Source organism: Rattus norvegicus, chromosome 15 (assembly GCF_021556685.1).
Source record: "Rattus norvegicus strain SHRSP/BbbUtx chromosome 15, alternate assembly SHRSP_T2T, whole genome shotgun sequence".
Taxonomy (NCBI): domain Eukaryota; kingdom Metazoa; phylum Chordata; class Mammalia; order Rodentia; family Muridae; genus Rattus; species Rattus norvegicus.
Genome location: NC_141548.1, coordinates 56,857,501 through 56,885,180, shown reverse-complemented (window position 1 = coordinate 56,885,180; position 27,680 = coordinate 56,857,501). Strand labels below are relative to the sequence as shown.

General features: G+C 46.7%; 3 protein-coding genes across 12 annotated transcripts in view; 2 read left to right on the top strand and 1 right to left on the bottom strand.

The window, feature by feature from the left end:
* Cog3 (component of oligomeric golgi complex 3) overlaps nucleotides 1-5,216 on the top strand; it is a 51,245-nt gene extending 46,029 nt beyond the window's left edge. For 2 of the 6 annotated variants that reach the window (XR_015638112.1, XM_087586202.1), the window contains exons 22-23: nucleotides 110-208; nucleotides 3,533-5,216. Coding sequence is in view for 5 of the 6 variants with exons in the window: in XM_087586202.1 (XP_087442328.1) it covers nucleotides 110-208; nucleotides 3,533-3,562 (129 nt within the window). In the remaining variant the exon portion in view is untranslated. 6 annotated transcript variants of the gene reach the window in all.
* A 5,181-nt stretch (nucleotides 5,217-10,397) lies between these two features.
* Erich6b (glutamate-rich 6B) overlaps nucleotides 10,398-27,680 on the bottom strand; it is a 54,650-nt gene continuing 37,367 nt past the window's right edge. For 2 of the 5 annotated variants that reach the window (XM_087584775.1, XM_087584774.1), the window contains 7 exons: nucleotides 24,630-24,766; nucleotides 23,663-23,724; nucleotides 20,418-20,569; nucleotides 15,416-15,501; nucleotides 15,101-15,253; nucleotides 13,160-13,388; nucleotides 10,398-10,693 (listed from right to left, as the gene is read on the bottom strand). In XM_087584775.1, coding sequence (XP_087440901.1) covers nucleotides 10,487-10,693; nucleotides 13,160-13,388; nucleotides 15,101-15,253; nucleotides 15,416-15,501; nucleotides 20,418-20,569; nucleotides 23,663-23,724; nucleotides 24,630-24,766 — 1,026 coding nt within the window. In that variant the 3' untranslated portion in view covers nucleotides 10,398-10,486. Of the gene's footprint in view, nucleotides 10,694-13,159; nucleotides 13,389-15,100; nucleotides 15,254-15,415; nucleotides 15,502-20,383; nucleotides 20,570-23,662; nucleotides 23,725-24,629; nucleotides 24,767-27,680 lie in introns of those variants that run through there. The other 3 variants (NM_001433178.1, NM_001433177.1, XM_087584776.1) reach the window with 2 other exon arrangements.
* Nucleotides 20,344-27,680, top strand: part of Cby2 (chibby family member 2) — a 101,575-nt gene continuing 94,238 nt past the window's right edge. Inside the window, exon 1 of the mRNA XM_087586432.1 lies at nucleotides 20,344-20,528. The gene's annotated coding sequence lies outside the window, so the exon portion shown is untranslated. The remainder of the gene's footprint in view (nucleotides 20,529-27,680) is intronic.

Here is a 27,680-nt window from a genome sequence, read left to right as displayed (position 1 = left end):
CTACTTATTTTGGCAAGACTCATGATGATTTAACACTCTTAGTATTTCTTGTTTATAGCGTGTGCATACATCCCTGGGTTGTCTGATATGATCTCTCCTCCTTTCTAAGAATAACATTCAGCAAGTCTTCCAGAAGTTCCATGCTCTGCTAAAGGAAGAGTTCAGTCCTGAAGATATCCAGATTATTGCTTGTCCTTCTGTGGAACAGGTATCCTCATACCCCTGGGCCCTTGTTCAGTTTACCTCAGCAGAAAGTCTGTTTAAGCAAAGGTGTTTCTAGGTTTAAGTTTACAAGTTCTACATTGTTTTCTGTAAAAGGGTTAAGAATTGAAACTTTGAATCAATGTCTCTAACTTTGGGGGTGGTTTTAGTGTTTCTTAGTTTCTCATGTAATTCATTCTGATAATGAGTGACCTGTCTGAAAGTCTCAGTGCTCAGCTTGCTGAGTCAGCTGTTTAAACACAGGCCAAAGCACAGTGCCTCAAGTGTGAGTTACTGTAGGAGTTAGAATCAATACTGGACCTTTGGTTTTTCCTTCTTTTTAAATTTAAAAACCTAAATTAGAGAGCCCAGTTTGTGTCAGCATTCATTTCATTGTACAGTTCAGTAAGGGACTTTTTCTTAGGAATAGCCTGGCAGTTTGGAGAGTAACTTATTTTTTGTCTTTAGGCCTAGAGAATCGTGGAAGGGGTCAGGTTGTTGAGCCTGTGAAGTGTGAGTGCAGACTGGGGGAGAGGACACGAGACTACTGCACATGTAGGAAATTTTAGGAGTATTACAGTAACGGGAGAGCGCTGGAGGGAGAACTGTGCTCTTCCTTAGTGAGACACAGTTCATAGACCACCAAGTTCTACTAATGTGGAGGTCAGTGGGTTTTAGTGTATTTACAGGATGGTGCAGCCATCCCCAGCATCTGATTCTGTAACCCTTTCTTTCCTCTCTTAAAGAACCCCTCACCGTTAACAGAGTCTCCAGCACCCCCCCCCCCCCCCCAGTCTCCCTTAGTCTTTATGGATTTTCTTATTCTGGGCATTACATCGTGCAGTGTCACATGTTGCCTTTCCTATTACCTGTCACATGGCATGCTTTCAGGGCTCACCCATGTTGCAGCATATCCTCTTAAACTTTTTTTCTTAGATTTAATTTTTAAAAATTTATATTATTTGTATATGTCTGGGTTTCTCTCTCTCTCTCTCTCTCTCTCTCTCTCTCTCTCTGTGTGTGTGTGTGCACATGTGTGCACACATACCCATGCACATGCATGAGTGTTTGTAGAGGCCATAGGTGTTAGATCCCTTGAAGTTGGAGTTACAGTTGTCGTGAACTATCTGATGTGGGTGCTAAGCGTAGAACTCAGGTCTTCTAGAAGAGCAATCTGAGTTATTAGCCACTGAGTCTCTCTGGCCACTAAATGTTTTAAAAAATAATTCATTTGAGGTGACCCATTTTCTGTGTGAGTATACCACTAAACATATATTAGACTTTAGTAGTTAGCAAGTTTCCCCACTTAGTTTGCTTATTTTTATAATATTTTTATTACACTTATTTAGAGTGTGTGTGTCACAACATGTGGAGGCTAGAGGACAACTTGGACAAGTTGATCCTTTCCTCGTGTGGACAGGTTTGAGGACAGGCACCTTTTAACCTACTGAGCCATCTCACCGCCTTAATTTTGCCTTTGAATTATATAAACTGTCTTGTGGTTTCCAGGTCAGACTTGTGGACCATGGTACATGGAGAATTCCTATTCAACGCTCTAGGGTTGGGACGTCACACAGAGGCAGTCTGAGTAGCACTGCTCACAGTCCTGGGTGCCAGGGAAGCTCAGCTGTGTTAAGGGAAGTCTGAGTGGGTGGCCCAGATGTGGGCTGGTGGACTAATGGGGCTCATGGAGACGCTCACCCCGTACTTCCTGCTTCTGAGTGAAAGTAGTAGTCATAGTAGGGGAGGGTGTGAGGGCTTAGAGGAGGAAGGCTCAGCTAGCTGCAGTGGTTAGGAATCTGGATCCGAACCTCCTACCTGTTTATTCTCTAGTCGTTGTTGAGTGCATGGAAATAGGTGTGGGGTAGCTGATCATAAGAATCAGTGTGGTCAGCCCTCCATCACTGTGGCAAAGAAAAGCCTGTTTGTCACAGTTTGTGGGCTCCAGTCCTTGGTTGACTGGCCTCATTGCTTTTGGGCATTTGGAGCAGTGCGGTGGAAGCATGTGGTGCAGTTAAGCTGCCCTTGTTGTGGACAATAAGCCACGAAGGAAGAGGAAGGGGCTGGCCTCCTTCTGGGCCCCATGCCTTGTAAGTCCTACAACTTCAGAACCGAGGGGCTGGGAACAAGCTTTGAACACATGGGCCTTTGGGGGAACATTCGAGACAAATGGCAGCTCCAACATGTAGCAGGGAAGATGTAGGAATGATGGGAGAAACCCCTTTGCATTCTTTATCCCATTCCTGACTTCGCTGTTTTAACTTCTCACTCTTGGCTTCCCTCCAGTCCTTTTCTTTGAGAGGAAGTTGAGAGATGCCTGCTTGGTACTCCTGAATACAGAAGGAAGCCTCCTAGGCTGCCCTTCCTGTCAGTTTTAGGGGTTCCCTAAAGACTGGCTGAGGGGATGGCTCCTTTCCACAGCTGCTTTTAGGGCGTGCATTCCCAGCAGGAGCGGCAGGTCATTTGTCTCCTTTCTCCTGGAAACCCAGTCAGAGAGGACGGGCGACCTGAGCAGACTAATGACCAGAACAACTATTCTGTGTGCAAGGGGAGTCAGTCATTCACCACAGGTCTCCAGGCCTGCTTAGCCACTCCTCTTAGCCACTCCTTAGGCCTCCATTACCAATTGACACATTGCCTCAATGACAAGTCTGATTCGCACCTATGAAGCCAAAACCCACCAAGCATGCCTGCTCTGGGCATTTATAAAGCCCTTGAGGGCTAGTGAAGCTCATTTGATAGAGTGCTTTCCTCAAGTGCAGAAGACCTTGGGTTCAGAATCGTGCACTGTGAAGTCTGCAACCTGTCTAGTGCGTGTCTGTAGCCTGAACACCTGGGAGAGGGAAGATCAGAAAATAAAGGTTGCCTTCAGCTAACGGATGGGTTTGAGCCCAGCCCAAACTACATGAGACTCTGTCTTAAAAGAAAAGAAACAAAAAGACAAAACAAAAAAATGCCATTTAAATTCCAACACTAAGGAAGCTGAGGTGGGGGATGCTGAGTTTAGGACTAGCCTGGGCTGTGCCTTAAACAAATAAACAACACAAAATCATCATTTAAAGGATTCAGCTTACAATGGTGCTTTCCAAAATACGGGGTAGAAAAGGGTGTCCTGGATTGTGTGGTGCATGTTTATTTACTATTTTATTATTGCTTTGCTGTCACCATCATTGATTTGAGGCTTGGATTTGGCAGTGGAGTGCAGCTCCCTGCAGGACCTCCAGTGGCTGTAAACATCTCAGGCTTTTTTTCCTGTATGTTTTTAGAACTAGAGATTTCTGAGGGTGAAAGTCCACAGTACAACTAACCCAGGCCTCCCCGTTCCTTTCAGCTAAACCTCCTGCTGTCAGTCTCTAAGTAGTCCTCTGGACTGTGGGTGTCAGCGATCTGTCCCACGGATAGGCCTGAGGGTCCTGCAGCCTGCAGGATGCCCAAGGCCCCTGTGTGGGACGGCTCCTGGGAACATGGATGGCTGCCTGCAGAAGGGAACCTGGGTGAAGCAGAAGATCAAAATGCCAAAGATTGACAGCAGGGATAGCTGCCTTGTTGAAATGGTCTCCAGAAGTGGAGAGACTCGACAGGGAGCCCTGGTTCACAGTGAAATGTTCCTTCACACAGATTGTGCAATAAAGTAGGCTACCATAAAGAGTGTGATGCACTTCATAGGGACTCAGCTAACTGGAAAGCTGCTAGGTCAGTCGCTCCTGTGGACACTGCAAGGCATTTACCCACCCACCGGGCAATTCACAGATGCCGTTACTCAGAGAACTCTTAGTGTCCTGATGCATGCAGTGTTTGTCCTGCTGGGTCGAGGCTGAGTTGGAATAGAATGCTTCCTGCCAAGAAGCCATCTTACTTTTTCTGGACTCAGACTGTCATCTCTCTGTGGGCTCATATGAGGCAGTTATAAGAAGCCAAGGCGTCCTGTAAGATTCTCTCCTTGAACTACATCCTCACTAGATAGGTGTGTCCTGACAATGGGGATCTTCACAGTCCCAGCGCAGTGTATGAGTGGGAATTGCCTGTCAAAGTGTTTTAGCCTGGCACAGCCTGGAGAGGAGGCAGCCTGTGGGCAGTGGGTCTCATGGATGGAGCTTAGCTGTGGTCATTCTTAGAGAGTGGATACTCTTTGGTGGCTGTGTTGTACTAGACACTAGCCTTCTGGTGTCCCCAGTCCTGCCACATCTGAACACTGATGTGTGGCAAACACTGCCCTGAAATTCGACACCAGTCAAGAGTCAAAGGACAATAAGCAACTCTGAATTTTCCTGCAAATTCCTCTTTGAACTTGGGATTGGATTGGCTTTGACCCTGGTATTACAGTACTCAGTACTGGTTCAGTTACTCAGACCGTCATGTGGAGGTGGGGCAGTGCTGAGGGCTCTGAAATAGGGCAGGTGACCTCCTGATGCAGGCGGAGGGGCAGGAGCAGCCTCTTGCACAGTGTGCACGTGGGTGACCCATCCCGATGCAACAGGCCACTCGTTTCTCAGCCCAGCTTAAGTTGGTGGTGGCTGTTGCTTGGTAGAGCATATTACTCTATATTTTGGGAAACTCAAAGGTAAGAGGGGCCATATTTTTCTTTGCTATGAAGTGAATGAGTTTGGAAGATTGTACTATTTTAAATACATGTCTTATTGATAAACTGTGATATCCAGTTCTGTGTATCATATGTGCATTGGGGTTCAGATAGCCTTTCCAAAGAAATGAGGACGCAACCGTGGCACACACTGTGGCTCAGCAGTCTCACGCTCACAGCAGGACTTGTTCGGGCTCTTGTGCTTTGATTTTTTGTTTCTGAAAACACACACCTTACCAAGTGCTGGGAGGGCGGTACTGACCCACTTTGTCTGCTGAGTGAATATTTGTTTAAATCTGTACAGTCTCACGGGTTTACTTATACAGAGTGTACATACTTTGAAATAATTAATTTAAATGCTTTATATTATTTAGCTAGAAATTGCTGTTTTTAATAAATAAATTTTTTAAAAAAAAATAAAGATCTTTGCTTCCTACTTTGTTGCCATGTGTTTGTTACATATGTGGATTTTCATGAATATATTTTCATTGAGAACTTTATTGGGACAAGTTGTAGACAAGATCAGTATTTTTAAGAAATAGTACCTCTGAGTTCCTTTATCCAGCTCTGCTCAGTAATAACATCTTACAAGCTGTGGTGTTTACTGTAACCAGGATTTTGAGGTCAGAACACAGAACACTCAGCTAAGCTTAGCTTTCCTTTGCTTTATTGTGTAATATTAATTGTGGAAAGGAGGACATTTTTGATCCCCCCCCCCCCCAGACCTCCCCGGGTGGTCCTGACAGCCCGGAACCTGCTTTGTAGACCAGGCCTACACTCAGGTTTGCCTGCTTCAGCTCCTCAAATGCTGGGAGCTCTGTGCCGCCACCTCTGGCTTTTGGGATATTTTGGTGCTTGACTAATTAAAAGGGTGTTAGTTTTCTGTTACTGCAACAAATACCTAAGATAAGCAACTTCCAGGCTTGGTTCGGCTCTCAAATGATCTATTGATTGGAGACTGTCTCTGACTTACAGTCTGGGGAATAACCTATCATAGGCATTCTTGGTTTTGAGTAAGCGAGTTTATTAATTCTATAGCAAGCACAAATACAGTAGGTAACAAGAGGCAGATTAGAAACCTCCAGTAATAGCAGAGCAGCATCAGATCAGGCATTCATAATCTCTAGAACAAATTGGATCATCCTGACTGAGGACAAAGGAAACATCATCCAATTGTGGCTTCCAACACTGAGCAGAAATCAAATAAAAGATGCGAATGTGAACTCTCTCTTCAGACATGAGCCTTCAGCTTCCCCTACCTGATGGGGCCAGCCTGATCCAAGACAGCCTTGGGACTGGACATAAACAGGAGTCTGAGGGATGTCTGGCACAACACAGGCCGATTCGCCATTATAATGTATATTATACACTGCTTTGGGGCCTGTGGCAAAGGAAGAATGGTATAGCAAAGCTGCCCCCTGCATGACTGGGACCCAGATAAGGAACACGGGGTATGTGGATGTTCTAACCCCTTCAAAGGCCCACTTCCAACAAACAGTGCACTGCCTTTGAGTAGCACCATGGGCTGGAGAACAAGTCTTACGCACGGACATTTGGGAGACGGTTCAGATCCAAACTAGAAAGAAAGGGGTTTTTTTCTCTTTAAATTGGAAAAGTCCGTTTCCCTATTACTGTCAGCACAGATGGTTTCACTGAAGTTAAGTAGTGCTGTAATTCTAATAGAAACAAGTTTGTATTTCCCCTCTGGTCTAACAAGCCCAGATCTTTAAATTCTCTGCTGGTCCCTTATGAATAGAGCAGATAGTCAGTCTTTTAAAGGGAACTGTCAGTTAAAGTGGTTTTCAACCTGTAGATCAGGACCCACTTGGCAAACCTGTCTTACTGGATTAAAGGATAGACCTCCTTCAGGACAGAGGGATTTGATTCCCCCCCAGGCCCCTCCCCAGTGCTTTTTATTTTCTAGTTTGTCTTTTGTCCTTAATAGAGACAGGGTTTCGCTGTGTAGCCTACACTGGCCTTCAGCTCAGCAGTCATCCTCCTGCTTCAGCTCACATAAAAGGTGGTGTTACCAGTGTGTGTGCTACCTTGCCTCAGTAGGAACCCTTCTGCAAAGGGTGGGGCTGGTAGAAACCAGTGCAGTGACAGCTATTACAGTCATCTGACAGTATCCCCTTTAGAAATACAGATTAGAAAAAATATTCTCGTTATACAAATATGGTCACTGCTAGTCAGCTGTAGTGTTTGAATTCTGATAGAAAACATGAAAAGCTCTCCACCCCAAAGCCAACCATTATATGTTTTGGTATTTAACTTCCAGATTTTTCTATGTATAAATCTTAATATAATTTTTCTTACCAGATTGGGCTCTTTTTTTTTTTTTTTTCCAGATTGGGCTCTTTTAAGACAATTGAGTTTTAACTGGTGCATAGTACCACACAGTTATTTACTGAAGAGTTTTCAAGTTGTACTTAAAACATTTTGCTTCCAAATATTTTAGCATCAGTCTCTTAAAGAATAATATTCGGGGTTGGGGATTTAGCTCAGTGGTAGTGCGCTTGCCTAGGAAGCACAAGGCCCTCCCTGGGTTTGGTCCCCAGCTCCGAAAAAAAGAACCAAAAAAAAAAAAAAAAAAAGAGAGTAATATTCTTTTACAAGTCCCAGTAGTAGTATCACATCTAAAAAACATTCAGTTTCTAATATGTTGTCTATAAGTCCTCTTACTGCCCCTCTATGACCTTACAGACCCCCCACTGTGCATGCCCATGTGTGGTGCAGTACACACGCATGTGCGTGCGTATGCTTACATGTGTGTGGAGGCTCACACTTGCTATTTGAAGCCTTACTCAAGCATTCCCCATCTTACAGTCTGAGGCAGAGCTCCCTGATGTGGGAAGTCTAGCCATCAGCTTGCTTCAGGAATCCCCTCCCTGCCTCCTGGGTGCTGGGCTTGCAGTTGGGCCACGGCATCTGTTCAGCATTTATTTCAGTGCTGGAGATCTGAACCCGGTTCCTCATGCTTGCCTGGTAAGCACTTTATACCTACCAGACCCTTCCCTGCCTCTCTTCAGTTCCTAGTGATTTGACCATCTTCAACTTTTTTAATAACCAACTCCTCCAACCCACTCAGGATTTTGTTTTTAAAAAGCTAGCTAGCTTACATAATGAGCCAAAGACTGTGTTTTCCCATTAGTAAATTAGGGTATATACGGTCTTCCCACATGCATGAACTATTTGTCAAGGCAGACGTGCACTTGACTGTCACAGACAAAACAGTACCCCCTTCTCCAACAAAATGAGTTGCCAGGGTGATCTGTAGCAGTAGTGTGGGTGGTCATGCTGGCTCCATCCATACCCCTGGTCTTTGTCAGGGACGGAGGCAGCGTGTGCAGTGTTAGGTTGTCCTGAGACAATGAAAGGAGGAATCCTTCTTCCTGGCTTCACTTCATGCTTGCCTGATCCCATGTCTTTGGTCCTGTGGGGGCTGAGTGTTATGGTAGGACATGGATGATGGAGCCATTTTATGCTCCAAGGAAGGAAGAGGAGCAGCCGGGGTCTTTGGAGGACACAACCCAGTTATCCATCTTCTGAAAAGTTCCTCTACCTTCCAATAGCGCCTCAGCCTGAGGACCTGGGCTTCTAATGCATGAAGCACATATGTAGTGTCAAGAGGTCACTAAACCTTTGATGTTGTGCAGGAGGATGTTAGCACGGCGCCATGTTTGTCCCAGCTCATAACCTTGCAACAGTGTTCTGATTCTGCAGTGACGCCAATCACCAATAAGGTGTGACAGTCCCACAGAAGTGATTGTGTGGCACCTCTGAGAACCTTCTCTCTAGCTTCTCTTCAGCTGCTCAGGTGATGGTTTGGGGTTGGTGACGTTTGGTGAGGGTGGGTGACAGACAGTGGGAAATTATTAAGGGAGTAGGCCACAGAGGTGGCCCTTGGGCGTTGGGTGTCACTATTCGTACTACAGAATGGCTAACTGTTAGGCTGGGCTGAGAAGATGTTTGTCTGTTTGTTTGTTTGTTTTGGTTGAGGCTGGGGTTAGGGTCATCCTGGGAAGAATAGGTACCTTATATCTATATAAAAGGCACTTTGTGGCAGGGCTGGGCACCAAGCTCAACTCCTCCTTTTCTGCAAACTACTCCTTTGAATGCCTAGGTTATCATGAGTTTTGTTGACTACGTAATTCCATCCTCCCTTGTCACAGTGGATTGGACCAAAGGCATCTAATGAAATAAGGGTGAACGAGAGACCACTAGGAGCCTCGAGAGTGCTCAGGAGACAGATGCCTATGAACCAAGATGTATAGAACGTTTCTCTAGGACAAACTAGGCAGCCCAGGATGGGGCCTCCTGGGCTCTAGGCTCCTAGGCTTTGATCCAGAGGTCACCGTCACTTCTTTGGCTGAGTGTTTTAACTAGGTGACTGCTTGGTCTGGCTACCGAGTTGATGTTACTAGTGATCCAGAGAGCCCCAGCTATCTGAGGAGTGAATCTTGGGTCCCTTGGACCTTGGTTCAGTGTCTGGCTTAGGGACCTAAGTGCAGGCTGATGTTGGGTTTCTGTCTATGTTTTCTTTTGCTATGACAGAGCTGGGTGGACAGTTGGCCATCTGTGATAGAGTCAGTGTTAGTGACAGCCCTGAAGGCAGTGCAGAAACAGTGGGGTCCTCAAGGGAGGGTCTCTGTAGCAATCCCAGCCTGGCACTGTTCTGCAAATGTGCCAAATCCTAGAGCAGAGTGTGACTTGAACAATATCAATGGCAGCTCAGTGGCTGAGACAATCTTCCCGAGGGACCCAGGATGAACAACCATAGGTGTGAGTCCAGTGACAAAGCGGGTGAAGGGCAGAAGGGTTTGGGGGAAGTCTTGAGATTTGGAGATACTCTGAGGTGGGGATTTGTACAATAACCATGTACAAGGTGATGTCAGTCGACAGGCAGCCCATAGGATATAAGGTCATTGTGCCCCTCTTGGACTCCGTGTCTTCAGGAAAAATACTACCTGTGTCATGGAGCCACATGAGACAGAGCATGAAGATCCCTTAGCACAAGGCCAAGCTAGTCCATGGCTCAGGCTCCATAAAGGGTAGTTAGAAACAGGACAAAAAAGACCTTGAACAGAGGACAGGACTGATCCTGTAAACCAAGGGAAAGCAGACACCTAGCCTTAACTTAGAGACTGACATTTGTGGAGGGGCCAAGCAACGGGTAATGTCAATGATGCTCGCCATGTGGGCTCACTGTTTAAAGATACAACCTGCATGAATGAACCCAATACTCTTGACTCCATCATGGCAGGAACCATTTCTAGGCTCATTTTACAGATTGGCAAAACTGAGGCATAAAGCTTCTGACCTAGAGACACACAGATAATGAAGGACAGAACTTGGTGGTCTATGTCTTGAGTAAAAGTCAAGTACTGGTCCTGACAGTCACAGAAGAATCTCTGTACCACAGGGATGAGAGCAAGGGGACAGACATGTTGGCTAGGGTTACTTACTGAGATAATAGTGTGTCTCTAAGTGGTTAGGTCAAGGATAACTACCAAGCTTACTCTTGTGCCCAGCCTCAGATTCAGTTGAACTCCCCTCCTCACAAACCCAATTTTTTACCCCTAAGAAAGGAGCTATGACATGTCCTGGACTACAAACCGACTCTCCAAGTCTTTGTATGTGCCCTGCCCTGAGGTTTCTCCTTTCCCAAGACATGCAGCAGAGGCCTGAGACATTTTGGTGGCTACCCTAAGACCAGAGTTGATATTTTGCACCGAGGTCCTTGAACACCATGTTGACCACTACTATGAAGTCTTCCAAATCAGACAGTGTCAGTAAACTCAGACTCCTACTTATTTTTTCCAGAAGGACTTGGATCTTCCATGATGTTGGGTAGGGTACTGTTTCCAGGACCACCCTCTTCATTAAGGCTTCATGAATATTTGAGTTGATAAGCTGTGGGATAAGTAGACGACTGGGTGAGGATCCTTGCTGCTCAGATGCTGTATGCCACCCATGACTGAGCCCTGCTGTAGCCATGATGAATGTCTCTAGAACCTTCACCCTCAAGGGCAGATCTGATTCACTAGCTCTGCTACCCTCAGCCTTCTTACTGTGTCCCAGATGCCCACCTGACCTTCTCCTATGGTCACATGGTCTGCTGATAGACGCTGATACTGCTTTCCAGAAAAACTAGAGGTGAGCCAGGCCTTCTGTCTGCTGGTCTGTGCCATTTTCGTGTGTGTGTGTGTGTGTGTGTGTGTGTGTGTGTCTGTGTGTGTGTGTGTGTGTGTGAGAGAGAGAGAGAGAGAGAGAGAGAGAGAGAGAGAGAGAGAGAGAGAGGGGAGAGGGGGGGAGGGAGGAAGGGGGAGGGAGAGGGAGAGGGAGAGGGAGAGGGAGAGAGAGAGGGAGAGGGAGAGGGAGAGGGAGAGGGAGATACTACTGAATTGGGGAAGGACCTTGCATCTTGCCTTGACTGCTGACAGAGCTACTGTGAACAAGTGAAGCTCTTTGGGGCATTGGTTTCCTTGGTGTGCAAGCCTGAGGTGCTAGCATGTTACCCAAATACATGTGAGGAAAACAAAAGCAATATGGTATGGTGGTGGTTTGAATAAAAATGGCCCCCCATAGGCTCACAGGAAGTGGCACTATTAGGAGGTGTGGCCTTGTTGGAGTAGGTAAGGCCTTGTTGGAATAGGGTGGCGCTGTTGGAGGAAGTATGCCACAGAGAGTAGACTTTGTGGTTTCAGATGCTCAAGCCAGGCCTAGTGGCTCACTCTCTTCCTGCTGCCTGCCAGTCTTGATGTAGAACTCTTGGCTCCTCCAGCATATCTGCCTGTGTGCTGCCATGCTTCCTGCCACGACTATAGTAGACTGAAACTCTGAAACAGGAAGCCAGTCTCCACTAAATGCTTTTATTTATAAGAGTTGCAGTGTAAGAGCACTGACTGCTCTTCCAGAGGTCCTGAGTTCAATTCCCAGCACCCACATGGTGGCTCACAACCATTTGTAATGAGATCTGATGTCCTCTTCTGGTGTGTTTGAAGACAGGGACAGTGCAAACAAATAAGTCTTATTTAAACAAAAAATTCTTGTGGTTCCTTTAAATGCCCTCACCATCCCAGAGGTTGGTTTGTTGTTATTTTTTCCTCCCTTTTCTCTTGAATCTTAGCAACCACGTAAATTATGCTTCCTACCTTGTATAGGTTTGTAAGCTTGCCCAGAAGTGAGAGCACTGCTGAGGTACCACAGAGGTTTGGGTGAGTGAGTGGTCAGCCACTCTGCTGGCCGTGGAACCTTCTGTCCTGGCAGCTTCCAAGCTCTAGAGCTCAGTGTAGGCTCCGCTTCCAGGCTTTAGGGCTGCCCTGTGTTACAGTTCTTCCTAAGCTGACTTGGAACTCTGAGTTTTCCCCTTCAGATTGTGTTGTTTTGTTTTCTTCTCCCCTCTTCTTCCTCTTCTGTAAAGGTGACTTACTAGACCCAGGAAGGACTAGCTACATAAATTTGTTTTATGAAACATGGTGGCTCCCATTCATGTTCTTCCTTACTCTTCCAAGTGTACGCACAACTGAAGAGCTTGTGTATTTGGCTGGCTGGAAGGGCCTGGGCAGTGTCTTGGTTCCACTTGTTTTATTTTATTTTTAAACTAGAGCTATATAAAGCTTGTGGATTAAACAGAATACATTTCTAAATTTAAAAAAAAGTTACAGTGTTCATGGGATCTCCTCACAGCAATAAAAGCCCTAGCTAAGACAATAGCTAACCTTGATTGCTGTGCTCCATGCTTTTGTGTCAACACAGGCTAAAGGCATCTGAGAGGAGGGAACACAGTTGAGAAAATTGCCTCTATATGAATAGATTGTAGGCCCCCTTAGGACGTTTTCTTAATTAGTGATCCATGGGGAGGGCCCAGTTCTTTGTGGATGGTTCTATCCCTGGGCTGGTGGTCCTGGGTTCTGTAAGAAAGCAGGCTGAGCATGGAAAGGGAGCCAGCAGCGCCTTCATGGCCTCTGCACTAGCTCTGCTTCCATGCTCCTGCCTTGTTTGACTTCCTTTGATGATCAATAGTGATGTAGGAGTGGAAGCCAAATAGATCCTTTTCTCCCCAAGATGCTTCAGTCATGGTGTTTTGTCCAGCAACAAAAACCCTAACCAAGACAACTGTCAATCTTGATGGGAGTGAGAGTCACCTTGGAGATGACGAGAGCATACTTCTGTGTGTGCGGTGTTTTAGATGCAGGTTAATCCCTTGATGGACTCTGAATATGATGGCATTATTGTTGGGGACGGTGGCATGCAGGAGGTGCAGCCTAGCTGGAAGAGGTAGGTCATGTAGAGTGGGTCCTTGGGGCAATATGGTCCACCCCCACTCCCTTCTTCTATTCCCTTTGTCTGAGTTTTGGAGGGGAGTAAAGACCTTACCTTGAACTTGGTGCCCATGTTTAAACAAATCTGCCTCTGTTTGGGGGCGAGGAAGCAGAAGATGACCTTGTCCTGGCTCCGTATTTGTATACGGACGTACTCGTTGAGTTTCAAAGTGATGCACATAAAAGGGGGTGCATGCACGTGTAGGTACAGGTTCCACCAGTTCCAGGCCTTTTGCCACTTGTCTTTGGGGAAGTAATAGCCCAGGAGTTTGCTCATGCTCAACCTAGGAGAAGGTGATGTGTCAGACACTACTGTGCTGGGACCAGGATGTGGTCCTTTTGATCCCCTTTGACCCTCCCACTTCCTCTTCTCCTTCTGGACCCACAAAGGTTTGGTGGGACTGTTAGGTCATCTAAGAGGAAGAATTGAGAAATTAAGAAAATGCCTCCATAAGACCCAGCTTTGGGCATTTTCTTAATGAGTGATGGATGGGGGAGAGCCCAGCCCATTGCAGATGGTGCCATCCCTGGGCTAGAGGTCCTGGGTTTCATAAGAAAACATACTGAGCAATCTGTGAGGAGAAACCCAGTAAGCAGTAAGAGGCCCTCCATGGCCTTTGCATCAGCTCCTGCTTCCAGGTTCCTCCCCTGCTTGAGTTCCTGTCCTCACTTCCTCCATGATGAGAGTGCTGTGGAAGTGTAAGCCTAATTAATAAGCCCTTTCCTCCCCAACTTGCTGTTTTGGTGACTGAAGCAATAGTAACCCTAAGATAGTAGGATAGAGAGGTTCTAACAAAGAGTGTCCACCCAAGTCCAGGTTCTGTCTTCAGACTCAGTCATGGCCTCCCTTAGCCTCCTCACACAGGACAACTTCTCCTGTGCCTCTCTCCAGAGCTTTGCTGTGTTCTTCCCTTCCCTGTGGATCTAAGACCCAAAGAGCAGAATCCTTAGGATGGAATCAGCTCTCACTCTGCCCTGACCATCTCCCTGCCCTGTGGCTGTTGGCAGACCTTGGGATTTTAGCTGCTATTTGATGGCTTTAGACCTAACTTTACATCAGGGAGAGTAGATCCCTGAAGATCCTGGGCCTCTTATTTTATGCACCACTCAGGGCAAGTGACTGTCCTTTTGAGTCCAAGTTTCTTCACCTCCAGTGGTCAGATTTTATATGTCTCCAAGTTCTCTTCTGGACTTACAACTATAGAGAGAAGAGACCCTACTGTATGACAAGAGTTGTGATCATTAAGTACATTTCTGGCATCAAGGCCACGTGCTTCCTGGATCTGGGATATGACTGTGAGGACAGCACTTGCACACATGGCCTTCAGGGGAGAGCGGATAGTACTCAGCAAAGAAGCCAGCCCAGAAATGATGTCTGCACGCTGAGGCAAAGGGATGAGAGGAGATTTTAGAATTAAAAGTGAGTTTGGTTTTGATGAAAATAAGGTAACTAACCCAGTGTGTGCCCCCCAACACTGTAGCCACTTGGTCTGGAACAGAAAGTCCTGAGAAAGCATGAGGGACGGTTTGAGGGGACCTAGTTATCTTGAACTGTGAAGAGATAGCTTACCCCATTAACAGAACTAGAGATTTAAGAAACAAGTTTAATTTTAATGAAATATTTAGAATGTGCCTTTTGACCCTGGATTCTTTATATGGTATGTGTGTGTCTCAAGCCCCACTCCAAGGCTTCTGAAATTAGTGGGACCCAGGGCCTCCTGGGTCAGTTCTCGTAATGTTGGACTTTTAGGAGGTGTTTGGAGGTGAAGCCAATAGCTGTGGCAACAGAGCCCATGGTTGTTCTTTTACATTGGGGATGCTATGGTACCTTCTCTGGGGACAGGGTCTGTACTGGGGAATGCTATGGTACCTTCTCTGAGGACAGGATCTGCACCAGTCCTTTGTGGTGCCCCTTCTCATGTTCCCAATGCACACCAACTTCCACCATACAGATTCCCAGTGGCTCAGGTGTTGGCATCTGAAGACTCAAACTTACCAGATCCTTCCATCCTCATTGTAGAAGGTGGCATGGCCAGAGTTGGTAACAAGGCCTCGGATCTTCATACGCACGGAGTCTTCTAGAACAATATAGGTAAATTTTTCGACTCCTTTGCAGAAGATGAGCAGAGCCAGGTTTCCTGATGGATAGCTGCGAGCTGGTTAAGACACAATCGGTTTCTTGGGACAGCCTCCTCCCACAGAAAGGTTAGACCCTGAAGAGGACACAGTCCTCAGTCTAAACCCACACCCTTGGCCAGAATCACAAACATTTTAGGTGTCAATATGAACATCCCTCTTCCTCAGTGGATACTATATCTGGCCTGTGCCATTAGGAAAAAATATATGGAAGCTCTTTCCACTGTGGTAGGCAGTTATTTTTCCATCACTTTGATGTACCTGGGAAGAAGAGACAAGGAAAGCAGGCAGTTGACAGCTGTCCTTCAAAGACAGGTGGAACCATTGCACCCTCAGCTCCTGCTTCTATTTGGCTCTGAGCACCCACACGCTGCCTGGCCTGTGACTCCTACCAACTCACTGGGAGCGCTTAGGGTCTCAGTTTACCTGTATGAGGAGGCAGCTCAACTCCACCCACGGTACATGTGTGTGAGGCTGGGGCATACACAGCTAGATAGAAACTATTATTTTAATCACCTAGGCCATCTCGTTCTAAGGAACTGTATTCTCGGGGCTGGAGAGGTGCCTTAGAAGTCAAGAGTACTAGCTGCTTTTGCAGAGGCCCAGGTTTTAGTCCCAATACCCTCATGATGGCTCACAACTATTTGTAACTCCAGTTCCAGGGGATCCAAAGCTCTCTTTTAACCTCTCTAGGCACTAGGCACGCTCGCTGTACATATAGGTACATGCAAGTGAACCACTCCTACACGTGAATCATCTCAGAAAAGAAATGTGTTCTCACCATTGCAGAGGCAAAGTGTGTGAAAGAAAGGTGTGGGTTGCATTAGGTCTTTCAAACCTGGGAGTAAAGCAGCTTCCTGTTTCTCCCTAAGTGCTTGGTGACAGGCTGCCATTCCCAGCACACATCCCCCAGTCTCTGCCTCTGTTTCCCCGTGGTAGTCTGTGTCCTCTGGTGGCCTGAAAGTGGGTACAGTCCTATCTTACCATTCCCTTCTCCACTATTCCTTCATCTTTGACTAATTACATCCTTAGGGATGCTCCTTCCAGATGAGGCCACACTCTATGGCACCGGAGGTTAGGACCTTAACACATCCTTTTACGGGAAGATGGCTCAACACATAACACTGGGAAATTTAGGTTTTCAAAGCCTTGCTCTTGATTTCACTTTCGTAAGTTATATTTTTCTAGGAAATGGTAATTTTATGTAAAACTTTGCATTTATTGCCATACAAAGATTGCATATGGTGTTAAAAATTCTTGGCTTCCTCTGTTCACATGTCTTCCCTTTTCATATTTATAACTTAAAGGCATTTTTTTTTCCTGGATCAGTCTTGCCAGGAAGCTTGCTTGCTTTACTAGTTTTTCTGCAGACTGGTTTATGTTTTATTTATCCTGTTTTTTTTTTTTCTGTCTTGTAAGTTTCTTTCCTAGCTCTGGATGCTAATTTACTCTTTGGATTTTCACTGTTCTTCTTCACGATCCCCTCTTCTCCCTGCATTTATGAGCTGCTGAAACAGTGAGGTCTAATATTGTTTTAGCTGTTTCCCAGGAGTGAAACCATCTTATTTTTGTCCTTAGTCCATTCTTAATACTTTCAAGGACCAATATGATTTCCTCTTTGACATTGGAATTATGTGAGCGTGCTGTTATTTGGCAGTGGTTATGACACCATCATTGTCACTAATTAGAATGCATTGGGGGCAGGAGGACATATTTAAGTGATGTTGGCTGAGGTTTGTTTACTGGGCTATTGAGTACCGCATCATTGCAGATGTCCCACGGGTGTTTAGAAAAGCTGTGTGCCTCCGGTAGAGTTGATGAGGCTAATTGGAGAATGCTTCCTTTAGTTTATTGGAAGTGAGGGAGGGCAGAGGGCGGGGTGGGGCGTGAGGGAGCCGAAATCTAGTTTGCAGGAGTTTAGCTGGGTTCAGTTGCCTCAATTTCCCTTCTACACATAGGACTGAGAGATGGAGGGTGTTGAGCATGTACAGAGACCAGAAGATCCACTATGGTGGATCTAATCTATTCCACCTCACTGAAAACAAAGCCAGCGGGATCATCTGAACACGGATAGTTGATTTTCCTCTGAGGGCAAACTGGTGACATTCTTCCCTGGACACAGCAGCAGGAGTCTCTCGCCCAGCTCCCTTGCTGGTAAATGGGTGCTCATGTGTGTTGCCCTCATTGGTGGAGTTTAAATGTGGCTTCTAGCTTTGTGAATTCTGTCCAGGCAAGTAGACACCATAACTCTGGGATGATAAGAGCTCTGATAGAACAGCCAAGGTCTTGAGATCCATCTCATAGGGAAACCACTGAAAAGAGCTCCGAGGTTAAGGTGACTGGACGGATGTGAGCGAGAGTTTGTTAAGCCATTTACTTTCAGTAGCTACTGAGCACTGTCCTGACTACCAAGCCTTAGAGTCCTGGAGAAAGGGGCTCTGTGCGATCAATGGATGCTAAGGTTTGGATCTTCCTCCCTTAGAAAGCTTACACATTGAAGGTGTGGTCCCCAGCGGGTGGCACTGCTGGGAGCTGGTGGAAGCTTTGGGAAGTGTGGGCTTAGCTGGAAGAAGCAGTTCGTAGGGCTCAGGACCTTGGAGGGCAAATTGAGACCCTGGCCCTTTCCGTGGTGTTTCTGCGTCCTGCTCACCATGCAGTAGAAGCTTTGCTCAGTCATATACGTTCCACTGTGCCATTCACTCTCACCTCAGGCCTGAAGGCACAGGGCCAAACAACTGGTGACTGAGGCCCCTGAGACCGTGAATCAAAAGAAACCCTCCCGTTTCTTGAGTGAAAGATCTCAGTATTTCAGCAGAGTGGCAGGAAATGATCAGAGTAGATTTGCTGTTGGTGTCTTCCTGATTTACAGATGTCCCGGGGAAATGATGCAGGCCTTTGTACTCCTTTGCACTGTGTTTACTGTACCCCCCATCCCCACCCTCAAGAATCCTCCCGGTGCTGTCCCTACTCCAGACATGCTTTCGCCTACATGATGCTTGGTCTAATAATAGCCTTTCCCATTGGCCTTCGAGAGACAGAAGCATCCTTTCTTTCAGTCCCTTACCCTGCTTTCTTCTAGTGACAAAGCACCAAATAGTATCTTTGTGTACCAGTTCTCTCAACTGGATCATAGCCTTACAGGACTGGGGCTATCGTCTTGCGCATCTCAGGAATTCTGGCAACAGGGCCTTGTGTGTGCTCTGAGCACATGTTCACGAAAGGTATAAAACTCATCATCCTCTGCTCAGATGCCTCATTTTTTGAGCTTCTGTGAGCATGCTCATCGACTGACATTTCAAACACAGTTTCCACTCAGGGCTCAACGATATCAGTCCCAAGCAAGATGCCTTATCAGGTTTCAAAAATACACTGTGTGTGGTGGGGCAGGCCAAAGCAAAGCTGGGCGGAAATGTGTCATGTCCAAGCCTCAGCCTTTCTCTCCTCAAGTGGTCTGCTTGTTACAATCAGTGAACGTATGCCGACACACCATTGCCCGTCCCCCACGTCCACAGTTCATACTGGGGTCCGTTTTGGGGCTGTGCATTCTGTGGGTTTAGACACATGAACGATGGCGTGTACTATGTAACTATGGTGTCATACAGAAATCATTACAGAACAGCTTTATGGCCCTGAAAACCCTCCGCTCTGTCTACTCCTCTCTCTGCAGAGCCTCTGCAGCCACCACAGTCTGTCACTGTCCCAGAATGTGAGAAAGTTGGAGCATACAGTCTGCTGTCTTGCCAGCAAGTTGAACTCCAGTTTCCTTCATGTCTCTTCACAGCTTGACAACTTTCTGTTTTTCTTCCCTTCCCTTTCGTCTCCCTCCCCTCCCTCCCCTCTTCCCCCCTCTTCCTCCATCTCTCTTTCCATCTTTCCCCACCTCTTCTCCTTCCGTTGCCCCTCATTCTTCCTGTCAGGTCTTAATATATAAACCAGGCTGATTCTTTATGGGTGATCCTCCTGCCTCAGCCTTCTAGCTCCGATCTATGCCTGTCTTATAGTTTATGTATCTATTTACACGTGCAACCGATTTTTAAAATATTGATTCTAATTTATCACCAAGGGAACCATTAATAATCTGTAGTTTATTATTAAAGGTTATTTATTTTAAAGTGTGTGTGTGTGTGTGTGTGTGTGTGTGTGTGTGTGTGTGTGTGTGTGTGTGAATGTCATGTGTGTGGTTACCTAACAAAGCCAGAGGTGAGGTGTGGGATACCCAGAGCTGGAGTTACAGGTAGTTGTGAGTTGCCTGATACTGGTACTGGGAATTGAACTCAGGTACCCTAGAAGAGCTCTACATTCTCTGCCATGTTTCCAGCCCCGCTATGCAGTTTCTTTATCCCGTTCCCTCACATTGCTTAATACAGGCCCTAGGGGAGAAGACTCAACCATGCCCACCGAAACCCTAGTCAATGTTCCAATAACCCACACAGGCAGCTGTGTCCTGACATATTGAGAACACTTTTCTTGGTGGTGTCCACTTCATACATCGGCCCTGACAGCGTTCTGATGATGCCTGTGCCTCACTTGACTCCAAGACACAACCGAAAAGGCCCCTCACGGTGAACTCACCGACACGCCGCCATCTTAGCCCCCTCACGGTGAACTCACCGACATGCCACCATCTTAGCCCCCTCACGGTGAACTCACCGACACGCCACCATCTTAGCCCCCTCACGGTGAACTCACCGACACGCCGCCATCTTAGCCCCCTCACGGCGAACTCACCGACATGCCGCCATCCTAGCCCCCTCACGGTGAACTCACCGACACGCCGCCATCTTAGCCCCGTCACGGTGAACTCACCGACATGCCGCCATCCTAGCCCCCTCACGGTGAACTCACCGACATGCCGCCATCTTAGCCCCCTCACGGCGAACTCACCGACATGCCGCCATCCTAGCCCCCTCACGGCGAACTCACCGACATGCCGCCATCCTAGCCCCCTCACGGTGAACTCACCGAGTCGCCGCCATCCTAGCCCCGTCACAGTGAACTCACCGACTCGCCGCCATCTTAGCCCCCTCACGGTGAACTCACCGACTCGCCGCCATCTTAGCCCCGTCACAGTGAACTCACCGACTCGCCGCCATCTTAGCCCCGTCACAGTGAACTCACCGACTCGCCGCCATCTTAGCCCCCTCACGGTGAACTCACCGACACGCCACCATCTTTACCTTCATTTTTGCCTGTGCCCATTTGTGGTCTAGGTGCAACTTCTTCATGAGAGAATAACTGCTTGTGGTTTTTTTCGCCTCAGGCTTCTCGGGCGGTTGCAGAGATATTAGGTATGTAATAGTGATGGTCTTCTCTGGGATCGACTGGCTAGCTGTTTTCAACAAGTGATGACAACCGTTTTCAGTAGGCGACTGCATCCGTTGTGACACGGTGGGGAAGTAAGCTACACTCCATCTGTCAAGGTGCTACAGGGCTTTGAGGGCTCAGCCACTCTCCAAGGGGGAGGGGTGCTGGGGAGCAAGGCCTTTGAAAACAGAAAGGAGGGGGCCGAACCCCCAGATGCCTGTTTCTTGTTGATTCATTCATTCAACAAATATCCTTATGTGCTTAACGAGTGCCAGCCTGGTGCTGGACAAGAGGCAGAGGTGAAACACGTCCAGCACAGCCTTGGGAATGCAGGGGTGTGGCTGCGAGCTCGCTAAGAGCACGGACATAGCGCTCTGCGCAATGCCTGGCTGCCAAATGAAAACGCGGGCTATCTCAAGGCCTAACTTTTCAAAGCAAAGGAAATGTACCCTGGACGAGTTTTTTTTTTTAATGTAAAATATAAATGTCAATGTGTTATTTAAGATATAGGAAAAGCCTTTCTTTTTGAGGTCTGATGACTGGGGCTCTGTGATCATTTCTACTTAAACCGCACTCATTTATTTATATTTATTTATTTATTTATTTATTTATTTATTTATTTATTTATTTATTTATTTATTGAGATAGGGTCTCATGTAGATCAGGCTGGCACTGATCCCCTGTTTCCCTACTCTATCTCTGGAGCGCTAGAGTTACAGGCACATGCGTTAGCTCCTGGTTTATGCAGTGTTAGGGTTTGAACCCAGGACCTAGAACAGGTAAGGCAAGTACTCTGCCAACTGAGCCACACTGCCAGCTCCATAGTTTATTTCTTACCATTCGGGTTTGGCAGTTTCTAATAGACTGAATGCAGAATCAGATAGTCTTATATGTCACATATCCTACCTGGTCTTCAGATCTTTTGTGTGTTTGATTCACATTGGACTGAAAGTAAGTTCTTTAAAAGTTGTTTTCTTATTGAGCATCTAAGAGACCATTTAACTTAGTTTCCATGGAAACATGTTTCTATATCAATCATTTTATCCATTTTTATAACAGTAGGGCTGCAGGAGCAAGCTCCCTTCCCATGCTTCGTGGTGAGTTGAATGTGGTGCTAGGGGCCACAGTGAGGACAGCTGCTGTCTGTGACATCTCTTACAATGTCCTTGGTGGTGATAGGGAGCCTGGTTTACTTGGCACCTTGGTCAGGGGAGGTTAGTAAAACAAATCCTGGGTGTTCATCATTTGGGGCCTGTATAGGCTGCCATGGGAGTTTGTAGAGGAAAGTAATCCAGGCTTTTAAACCCAAGTGACTTTTTTAGGTAGGATGCTATAAGCAATGCATGATGGGTTCAAGCATAAATATTGGGTGACTGAAGGTTTGAGTGGGAATGAGTTAGCAGAGACTTGGTAGAGGCAGGCACTGCTGGACCACTGTGTTTTCAGTAAACATCCCGAGTACAAAGAACTGTTCTAAGCATCCAGGGGGCTACTGTCCTTGTTGTCTCTTATGATATGCCAGAAGGTTACAAGTACTATGAAGAACTACTATGTGGAGAAAGACGGATACCTAGTGGGTATGTGCAAACGCTGCTTCGTAAGGAGTAGCCAAGGAAATTAGTTCTGAGAAGGTAACATTTAAGCAGAGTCCTAGTTGAAGGGAGTGAATGAGTCACAGGATGTTGGAGACAAGAGTGTCCTGGTCAAAAGCAACAGAAAGCACTAAGACTCTACTGCAGGGGGCCTTGGCCATGGTAATGACCAAGTAAAAAAGCCAGTGTGGCTAGAGGTAAAGTTGAGGGCCTTGTAAACTATATGAAGAATGTAGACATCTTCTTAGAGACCATGGGGGGGGGGTCTAGCGAAGAGTTTTAAAATTAATATGTGGAAATAATATGGAGCAACTGAGAGACAGAAGGGAGAAGTGAATCTCGAGGAGGAGATAAAGATGTCTGATTCCCAGATTCCTTAAAACAGAAAACCCATGCCTCTGACTATGACACCCACGGCACTGCTAGGAAACAGTGCACGCGTGGTGCCACCAGTGGAATGTCAGCTTTGTAGCTTGACTGGCTGCGTAGCTCAGCGACAGATGCACAAAAGCCCGGGGTTAAGCCCCGGCACTACAAGAAAACCACGAGCTTTCTTTGCATTTAGATGGCTTATAATGTAAGTTGTGTCATGTTTTTGTGTGTCTTCCTCTCCCTCCTCCTGCCTCCTCCTTTTGGTTTTTTTGAGACAGAATTTCTTTGTGTAGCTCTCCCTGTTTTGGAACTCACTCTGTAGCTGAGGCTGGCCTCAAACTCACAGAGCTCTGCCTGCCTCTGCCTCCTGAGTGCTAGGATTAAGGGTGCGTGCTACTGCCACCACCTCTTGTAGCCTATGCATTGGAAAAAACGGTTCTGGATAGGAGATGCTATTTCATTTCATGATGCAAAATAAAAACACAAAGACCCTTGTTCAGAAAAGAATTCCAAGACAATGCCAGCAGGGGTTTAAAACACACAAAGCCATTCTTGATGTGGCTCCCTGTATGATGGTGTGTTAACCTTAGCTTGGAAATTAGTGTGTTCAGAGATGTGGGACACTCTATCATGGATATGGGACAGTAGGTCAAACACAGGAAGCAAGCGAGTAGTGTCTCAAAGATGCCTACAGACTTTCTTAGAACTGGCTACATCAGAACCACAAAGAGGTTCAATTAGAACCATTGCTTTCCTGTATAGCTGGCTCAAAGACTTTCAGGTGTCTGGAGAGACAGGGTGTAGGCAGGCACGATGGTGGTGCATCAGGGTGAACCCAGCCTTGTATTGTTTCGTTTTTAAGTTACGAATTATACTAGTTTGTTTTAACTCTAAACTCGGCACAACTGAGGTTCACATAGGAAGAGAGTTTTCATGAGAAATTATCTAGATCAGGTTGGCCTGTGGGTCAGTCTTCATTGTGGGAGTTGTCCTGATTGCTAATTAATGTATGAAGACACAGGGCATTGTGGGTGGCTCCATTCCCTAGGCAGGGGGTCCTGAATAGTAAGTATTAGAGAGGAGAAACCTAGCTGGAAGCAAGAGTATGTGGGCAGAGAACAGACTTGGATGGAGGCCAGAAGAATGGTTCTTACCTTCATGCTGTTTCATAATCCACATAATTGTTTCTTTGTATTTTTCAAAATTTTTCTTCAACCTGAAGGGAATGCAAATCATCTTTAAAAGTTAAGCTTAATTCATGTTGGCATCTCACACTCACTACATGGCACTGTGGGCCTAGAGGCTGTGGAATCTTCCATCAGGGAAAGCGAAACAGAGGGCTCTGCTGTGTGACCAGATTCTCTTTCTGTCAGTGCTCTCAAGAATTAGAGATGGCACATGATGTCTGTTCAGTGTTTCCCACACAGTCTGTAATGGATCAGTGTGGGTACTTGAATGGATCCCAAGTCTTTCAAAATGAGCCCAGTGAGTGTCATCTTGGGTCCAAGGGCAGACAGGGAGGTCCAGCCACCAGGGTAGCTACATTGAGTTAAGTTTCTGCTACCATATTTTCTATGGCTTACCTGAATCACATGGGGCTTACATCTGGACATGGCTTAGAAAATAACGGTGTCCATGAACTGGCCAGAGCTATTTGAAACCCCTTGAAACTCAAAACAACAAGATGCATGCATTCAAATCGCTAGATCCAACCAAATAAATATGTTACTGATACCCATGGGAGACAGACAGAAAACCAGTCACTGTAGGAAAATTATAAGCAGGCTTAGCCAACGTGATTTATCTTGAAAGTCCCACCAAGCACCGCCTCCCACAATGGCCAGTGCCTTTTACCTGCATCCAGGTCAACATACAAAGCAAAGACAGTGCTTGCCTTTGTTCTTGTTTTGTGCTTGGCATCCATGTGGTTTCCTTCCTTTTGAACTTTGGGTCTTGTGTGCGTCTGACTCCTGTGTGTTATCCATGTCCTTGTGCCTGGCCTGGGTTTGCTTCCTGACTCAGGGCTCCAGTCTGACCCTAGTTCAGCTCTCTTTACACTTGCCCCATTCCACATCTGGCTCTCCGGAACCCACTGACCAGCCGCCCTTGTCGGCTACTTACAAGGCTCCCAGCTTCTTCCTGTTTTCACCTTCCAGCAGCTTACTCAGGGGTATGTCCAGGTCACCCTCCAGTTCTCCCTGGATTGCCAACTCACGGAGTATCTCCCTGAACACAGACTCACAGCTGCTGGGAAGAGACTAAATGATCATACAATGAAAAATGGCCCAGAAGTAGGATTGATGACGCCCCGTCAGTCAATAACTTTTCCGACTCCAGCTGTGCCAGGTGACATTTTCATATATGACTAAGAAATATCTGCTCTGTGTGTGTGTGTGTGTGTGTGTGTGTGTGTGTGTGTGTGTAGGTGTGTAGGTGTGTTTGTGTGTGCCTGTGTGCGCACGTGTGTGTCTGTGTGTGTGAGTGTCTGTGTGTGTGTCTGTGTGTGTGCGTGTGTGTAGGTGTGTGTGTGCCTGTGTGCGTGTGTGTGTGTCTGTGTCTGTGTGTGTGCACTTGTGTGTATGTGTGTGTGTACATGTGTGTGTATGTGTGTGTGTGTGTGTGTGTGTGTGTGTGTGTGTGTGTGAGTGAGGCTGCAGAAGAACTAGAAGGATTCTCTTAAAGAAGTCTTCCGGAGCCAGGGTGATGACCACCAGAGCCTAATGACTCCTAAAGCCCATGTAAAAGCCAGATGTAGTAGCATGCATCTGTAATCCCAACATTCATAGGGTGAGACAGGAGAATTACCCAGAAGCTTGAGACCACAAGCATGGAGGATGCAGAGTGGCAGCAGCAAAGCAAGGGAGAGTCTCCTTCAGTAAGGGAAAGGCAAGACGACGTGTCCTATGACTTCTATACACATGTTGTAGCATGAATGTACTCATGCACATGCTTACACACACAAGTACATGCTACATAAAAGTACAAATGGATAAAATTAAAGAAATCTCCCATTACTGAGTGACCCTAGCTGAGTCTCACAGCACTAGGGATATGGAACCTGATGAGACCACCTCCTGTAGCCAGGCAGGATCCCCAGTGGATCAATAGGGACACCAACCCACCCAGCAGCTGACATAGACAGATGCAAACACCCACAACCAAATAGTGGAAGGAGCTTGGGGACACTCATGGAAATATAGGGGGGCAGGATTGTGGGTTCCAAAGGGGATAGGAACTCCACAGGAAGGCCAACAGAGTCAACTAACCAAACAACATACATGGGTTTGACATAGGCCTTCTTGTACATATGTAGCAAACATGCAGCTTGGTCTTCATGTGAGTCCCAAACAACTGAAGTGGGTCCTGTCCCAAAAGCTACTGCCTGCATATGGGATGTGTTCTTCTAGCGGGGCTGCCTTGTCTGGCCTCAGCGGGAGAGGATGTTCCTAGCCTCACAGACTTGAGGAGGGGTAGGGGATACCCAGGGGGCTTCTCCACCCTGTTAGAGGAGATGAGAGGGGTAGGGGAAGAATTGTGGAAGTGGGTGATGGGGGAGCAGTGATCAGGATATAAAGTGAATAAATTAAAAAAAGAAATCTCCATTTCTATCAGACCCTCCTCTTGTCTGCCCCCTGAAGAATCATGGTTAGTATTTGTATGCTAAGAAAGGGACATAAAATCATGTTTTGACTGTGAAGATATTATAGACTATAAACATGTTTTCACACTTGAAGTATGCATCATGCTTTCTGCATTCTACAAATGACAGAGCTCCCAGGGCTGGCTGGCTTACTCAGTGCCAAGGCTCTGTAACTTCTAGAGCAGTTGTGATAATAGCAGCTGTCTACGTGTTCATAAGTGGGACCATTCTGTGCAAGGCTGTGCTGCTGACTGTGGCTGGCCCATAGCTGTGTCTTCACAGGGTTTCTTTGTTTTTTTCTTTTTCTTTTTTTCTTTTTTTCAGAGCTGGGGACCAAACCCAGGGCCTGAGCTAAATCCCCAACCCCCTTCACAGGGTTTCTTGGTCACATCTTTTTTTTTTTTTTTTTTTTTTTTTTTACATCTTTTTTGATGGATGACAAAAGTTGACTTTCTGGAGAGAAGCTAGGGATTGATCACACCTGCTCCCAGCTCATCTACAACTTAAGGTTACTATGGTGTTAATGTTCAATATGTGATCCTGGACTGAGTACCATTAATTCGTCAGCCTCCTATAGTAAGCGAATGACTAACCTTAACCTTTCAAAGTCACATCTGAGGTGGGACAGTTCCAGGGATGTAGCTTGTGGTTCATGGTATCTCTAGGTTAAGGGGACAGCTTGGGGCTGGCTTGCCTGGTCCTCATCTCGGAGTACCTCTTTTCCCCACTGCCAACACCATTGCTTCAGGCAAGTTTGAGGTTAAAGCCCTGTTACTGGCCTTTCTGCCTCCATGTTCCTGCTGACAACCCTTCCCAGGGATGGGTCGAGCGCCTGCCAGCGATCTCTCAGTACACTTCACATGTGATACTCTGTTTGCCAGAAAATACAGTGTCCACTGTAATTCCCCAGGTACTAGACCCAACCACATGGCTTCCCTCAAGGCTCTCGTCCTATCTAGACTGTGCTGCTCCACTTGATTTGGTCAGCATGTGTACCTCTGGGTCAATCTCTGGTTGTTAGAATAAGAAAATGTTTGCTTAGCAAGACTTGTGGTGCATGTATGTATCTTAGACGTAAAAATAAGTATAGTAATTAGAAGTAACAAGTGGATTAGGGTTCCAGGGTACCACTAGGAGGGTTTAAGCTCCCTCCGTCAAGTTGTGCCCCAGTGGCTTTTGGGGTCCCCTCAAAAGTTTCCTCAGAAGTACTAGCAGTTACCTGTACCATGTGACACTCCTCCCAGGCTGGCTAAACTTGCCCATACATGGTTTCTATCAGGTTGCTTGGAGAAATGCTATTTTACCACATTGTATTGTTGATAGCCGCACTTTGGAGGTTGAATGTACCCGGAAATGTTCACGTGTTAATGCTGTAAACTCCCCGATGGTAATGGAACCTTCGAGATATGGGACTTAGTGGGAGGTCCTCAGGCTGCTGGAGGCCACCTAAAGGGGTTACATAGCCTTCATCTCCACTCGCCCCCTGCTTTCGACTCAGGGTATGACAGAGGCCTGGAATGTCTGGGGCTACC